This window comes from Stegastes partitus, unplaced genomic scaffold, assembly GCF_000690725.1.
Source record: "Stegastes partitus isolate 25-593 unplaced genomic scaffold, Stegastes_partitus-1.0.2 Scaffold2593, whole genome shotgun sequence".
Classification (NCBI taxonomy): Eukaryota; Metazoa; Chordata; class Actinopteri; family Pomacentridae; genus Stegastes; species Stegastes partitus.
The window spans coordinates 32,884-38,351 of record NW_007580324.1 but is presented as its reverse complement, the minus strand read 5'-3'; the positions used below and the strand labels follow the sequence as shown (position 1 = coordinate 38,351).

At 41.9% G+C, this 5,468-nt stretch overlaps 1 protein-coding gene across 1 annotated transcript in view; it reads left to right on the top strand.

The window, feature by feature from the left end:
- Nucleotides 1–242: 242 nt before the first annotated feature.
- LOC103375438 (transmembrane and coiled-coil domain-containing protein 3-like) overlaps nucleotides 243–5,468 on the top strand; it is a gene marked incomplete at its 5' end in the record, with an annotated part of 12,881 nt that continues 7,655 nt past the window's right edge. The window contains 10 exons of the mRNA XM_008305710.1: nucleotides 243–422; nucleotides 556–756; nucleotides 922–1,050; nucleotides 1,149–1,241; nucleotides 2,000–2,186; nucleotides 3,097–3,214; nucleotides 3,312–3,507; nucleotides 3,657–3,807; nucleotides 3,924–4,003; nucleotides 4,080–4,229. Of these exons, the coding sequence (XP_008303932.1) occupies nucleotides 243–422; nucleotides 556–756; nucleotides 922–1,050; nucleotides 1,149–1,241; nucleotides 2,000–2,186; nucleotides 3,097–3,214; nucleotides 3,312–3,507; nucleotides 3,657–3,807; nucleotides 3,924–4,003; nucleotides 4,080–4,229 (1,485 nt within the window). The remainder of the gene's footprint in view (nucleotides 423–555; nucleotides 757–921; nucleotides 1,051–1,148; nucleotides 1,242–1,999; nucleotides 2,187–3,096; nucleotides 3,215–3,311; nucleotides 3,508–3,656; nucleotides 3,808–3,923; nucleotides 4,004–4,079; nucleotides 4,230–5,468) is intronic.

The following is a 5,468-nucleotide window of genomic DNA, read 5'->3' as shown; positions in this document are numbered from 1 at the left end:
ATTTACTAAGAGAACCAAAAGCATTTATTGTACCAGGCTGTAACATGGTTTATTTCTACTGTAAAATTAGACAGTTTAACATGGGGGTCTGTGGGGATTGTCCTGCTTTTGGAGCCAGCCTGAAGTGGCCATTCAAGGAACTGCAATTTTTCGCAGTTTGAGATTGGCCTTCTTTTGTTAGCCCTTGAAGTTGCCACTTGGCTTATACACACCTGTGTGTTACCTTTGTTGTCCACCTTCAGGAAGAGCAGGAGTACGTAGAGTTGGTCGCTGCAGAGAAACACCAGCAGGAGGCCGTTAAAAGCGCTTTGGCACAGAACAAGTCTCTGTCCATGCTGGATGAGATCCTGGAGGACGTCAGGAAGGCAGCTGACCGACTAGAGGAGGAGATTGAGGAGCATGCCTTTGATAACAATAAACAGGTCAGCAAATGGCCGCCTTCGCAGACTTTGGGTACCTTGTATGTTTCAGGAGATCTCATGGAGATTGAATAATTATGTGAACAACATAAGGAAGCACTTTCAAATTGAATCTTCCTCTGTAATCATTTTGTAGATGAAAGGGGTGAATGTGGAGGCAGTGCTGCGAGTGGAGGAAGATGAGGAGAATGGAGGGAAGAGAAAGAACAAGTCCAGGCAGAAAGAAGTGGAAGACGACCTGGGACTGAGCATGCTCATTGACTCGCAGAACAACCAGTATGTTCTGACTAAACCACGAGACTCCACCATGCCAAGAGCCGACCACCACTTCATCAAGGTCTGTTCTTCCTCCCACTCAGCGTTGATCCTATTTTATCCAGGTTACGTAAGAAGCAACAACTGTATACATTTGTTCTGAATCCTAAAAATTCTAAGATTACGGTAGTTTCTGATGTTTGATACCAGTAAACCAACACTGAACGTTTTTTTACAACATGTACAGGACCTGGTGTCAGTGGTGATGTTGTCTCTGCCCTGTGGCTGGATTTGTACTCTAGTGGGTCTTCCTCCCATGTTTGGATACATCATCTGTGGGGTTCTGCTTGGTCCTTCTGGCCTCAACAGCATCAAGGTGTGAGACTGTAGTGTCAACATACCAGATCAGACTTTATGAACAGTATCAGTAATAATGTACTTGTTGTTCTAGTTGCTCATGTTTGTGTTTTGCAGTCGATGGTTCAGGTGGAGACTCTGGGGGAGCTGGGTGTGTTCTTCACTCTGTTTGTGGTAGGACTGGAGTTCTCACCTGAGCGCCTTCGAAAGGTAAATAAGAAATTACCTCAGACTTCACTAAGTCATGTTCAACTACACACCAAAATTAAGCTGTCACTCCTACAGTGATTTTAACCAAAGCGAAAACAAAAGCATTTCATTAAGCTTAGACTTAAAAGTTAGACTATAAGGTGGTGTAATGTATTTGTTGAAAAATACATTATACTGCATTATTTAATTTAACCTTTTTTCAGCATTTTTTTTTCACAAATGATTAAATACCCACCAACTGGTTGTTAAATTTATTGGCAATTAATTTTTTTTTAAAAAGTTAGTTGAATACTACAAGTACATTTCAGCTTCCACTAGTGGTTTAAGAATGTATTTGAGTTAAATTGGCATGAAGACACTCATTTCTGTTCCTGCTTTCATCATCTAGTCCTGATAGCTTTTCTGAAATTCCTTTTCCTGAAAGTTGGCCAACATCAGTATTGTTACCTGAAAAAGCAGCATTAATAAAAGTACTTTGATGTATCTGAATGTTTTGTTTAATGCTAATTTCTCTAGCTGCTATCAGTTTCTTACTTCGATGAGATATTTCAATAAGTGCACTGTTTATTGCTTACAGTGTGGGAACGTAAAGCCCCACAACATCATTTAATTTTATTCAACAGGCTTTAAGGTTTAAGGTTAGAATGTAACATTAGGTTTAGGATAAGGTTAGGGTTAATGTTGGGCAAGTAGCAGTTATGGTTGTATGGACAGAAATGAATATAAATCTGAGGAAACATGGCTGTGTGTGTGTGCAGGTCTGGAAAACCTCAGTTCAGGGCTCTTGCTACTTGAGTCTGCTGATGATTGGGGCTGGTTTGTTGTGGGGACAAGTCCTTCGTATTCGACCCACCCAGACTGTCTTCATCTCCACTTGTTTGTCCCTGTCCAGCACTCCACTAGTGTCCCGCTTCCTAGCAGGGGGAAGCAGAGGGGACAAGGAAGGTATGTGGGTGTGTCCACATAGTAACGTCCTGAACTTACATTTACATTGTAATGTTTAAAGCACCACTGTCTCCAGGCTCCAGCCCCCCCGCAACCCGAGTGAGGATTAAGCAGTTTTTTAGATGATGTATGAATGTTTAAAGCACATGGAACAAGTTGTGTGTCTTTCAGATCAACTGAACAGGTTACTTCTAAATGCTGCATTCATTACCTCAGGACTCCCAAAGCAGTACTACACACTGAGAAAACTGTTGGAAAAATTAAACATTGTGCCAAATGTATGGCCCGAGTGCAGAAAAGATAACCCTAACTCTGGTACCATGAAAACATAATTAAGGAATGTAAAGGGTCAGCACACCCAAAATCAAAAAGCACACTTCCTCACTTACCTCAGTATGTAGCCATGCAGAAAGCTTTATTTATATGTGCTGAGGTTTTATGATATTGTTACCACCTCACCAACACAGTCGAGGGGAGTGGATTTTGTTTTTGGTGCTCGCAGCGCTAAGAAATTACATTTATTTTATAGTTAACAACAACAAACCTTTCCAGTGTCTCCTTCTTCCGTGCCGTTAGTCTAGATAATCTACAGAGCACACTGTACAAACTGTATGTATTGTTTGTTTGGATGTAACTAGATCAGATCGTTGTACGTGGGTGGATATAACTTAGGCAAATAAAACTAAATCATGTCTGTAGCTTGTTACTTGAAGGATTTCTTTTTTAACCTTTGTTGTCTGGCTATTTACATAAAAGAGCAGGGGATAGTAATAAAAAATCTAATGCGGTAATGTGCTGCACAATAGCTATATCTGTTCGAAATCCTCTTTTCTGACTAATTACTGCTAGTGTTTGATTAAACCATGGGCAGTAACATGACTGTGTGTGTATCTGTGTGTGTTTGTGGCAGGTGACCTGGACTACAGCAGTGTTCTTCTTGGGATGTTAGTGATGCAAGACGTTCAGCTCGGCCTGTTCATCGCTGTGATGCCGACTCTGATCCAGGCACAGAGTGGGGACCTGGACAGGTCAGTTAGTTGGTCGTGTAAAGATTTTCTTGCTTTCAAAAGAAACACATGCATACTTTCAGCTTTGTAAACCTGTTGTTCCCTTTTTACACTCCAGCTTTCTGTTTGGAAGTCTCCGCGTCCTGTATCTCCTGGCCCAGGTCCTGGCGTCTCTGGCTGCTGTGCTGCTGCTGTGTTTGTTACTCAGATCGTTCCTGATAGGCCCCTATTACAAGAAGCTGCATGCTGAGAGCAAAGGCAACAAGGAGATCCTGGTGCTGGGGATGGCAGCTTTTGTCTTTTTCATGCTGACGGTATACTCTTTGCTTTTAATCATTTATACGTAGATGAAAAGCTCACTTTCTATATTTATTTATTTATGATTATTCTCTACAGCAGTAATCTTTTACTTGTTTTGTAGAAGCTACAAGTGTTGATTGTTCTCTTGCTGGCTCACTGTTAGGTAACAGAGTTTCTGGATGTTTCTATGGAGCTGGGTTGTTTCCTGGCTGGAGCTCTGCTGTCCTCACAGGGTCACATGGTCACAGCGGAGGTCATGGGATGCATCGAGCCAATCAGAGACTTCCTCGCCATCATTTTCTTTGCATCTATCGGTCAGATCCGGCATGGCAACTTCTGACAGATCTCAGCTTAGTGATTGTGTTACACCTTTACAGCATTTACAGTGAGACTTTACTAAATCATTTTGTGTGTCTGTGCGATGCTGCAGGTCTCCACGTGTTCCCGACATTTGTGCTGTACGAACTCACCATCCTGCTGGTGTTAACGCTCACACTCGTTATTATGAAGGTGCAAAGTTTTTCTCCTTTCCTTTTCCTTCTCCAGTTCCAATTTGTTCTCCACTTGACGACTCAATTCCTTTCAGTTCATGATGGCCGTACTGGTGCTGTCGGCGATTTTGCCTCCAGGCTCTCGACACATCCGGTGGATCGTCTCGGCCGGTCTGGCTCAGGTCAGCGAGTTCTCCTTCGTCCTGGGCAGCCGAGCGCGTCGAGCTGGCATTATCTCCAGAGAGGTCAGTGATGACAGTTATTTTGCAGACACAGAAGAGCTCAGATTGTTTTGTCACATTTTCTGATGCTCACCACTAAAATTTGTTTTGTCTTTTATATGTTCAGGGCCAAAAAAAAAATGTTCTTTTTCATTTGCATTTGATGTTGTTTACTTTTAATTGTTGTCTATGTCTAAAATGTTGTCTGTTGACACCTGATACAAGCTCTAGGAACACAATATGACATTTAATATACAACACAGAAAATCAGTAATCAGCTTAACAACTGTAACAATTTGTGTAGCAAATTGTGACAAGTACACTTCGAGTTAAATAGCAACTGAGTTGCTTCTAAAATAAAGGTTATTGTCACTGGTATAATCAGAGTTTTACTACTATAATTATCATAGCAACTCTAGTGAAATCATTTTCTGCATTTTGGGAATTTTAAGAAAGCGATGACTGTCAAATAGGCATTAGAGAAATCTAGAATTAGCTGTTTATGCCTTTATATATAATCAAACAGACTAAAATGAGTAATAAAGGCTACAGAGAGACTCCACTACAGCAGGGTAACATGGTATCTTTTTTAGTTTTGTAAGAATAAGGTTAAATAAGCTCTAACCTCTTAATAGGCAGCTGTGGAAAACCAGTAATGATACAAAAGCACAAATTAACCTTTTGGCTTGTGTTGAGTAAAATTGTGTCCACAAGAGAACCCTTTGAAAGGGTTGGTTCTCTCAAATTATTATTCACCTCTTGATGTGTTTAGTCATTCAGATAGTTTAGATTTATATGTCTTGGTTTTGAAATACCTCTGCGATTCCTGTCTACAGCCCTTCAAACTTTGTGCTCCCAAAAACAATGTTGCAGTCCAATTTCCTAAATGTTGTTTTTCATTGGGGCTGCACGGTCGCTTGGTGGATAGCACTGTTGCCTTGCAGCTCGAATGTCGCTGGTTCACGTCCCGGTGGGGACACCTGGGATCTTTCTGTGTGGAGTTTGCATGTTCTCCCCGTGCAGCGTGGGTTCTCTCCGGATTCTCCGGCTTCTTCCCACAAAGTCCAAAAACATGTTGAGGTTAATTGGTGATTCTAAATTGTCCGTAGGTATGAATGTGAGTGTGCTTGGTTGTCTGTCTCCAAGTGTAGCCCTGTGATAGACTGGTGACCAGTCTAGGGTGTCCCCTGCCTTCGCCCTAAGTCAGCTGGGATAGACTCCAGCCCCCTCCTCCCGCGACCCAAGTGAGGCTTAAACAGTGTA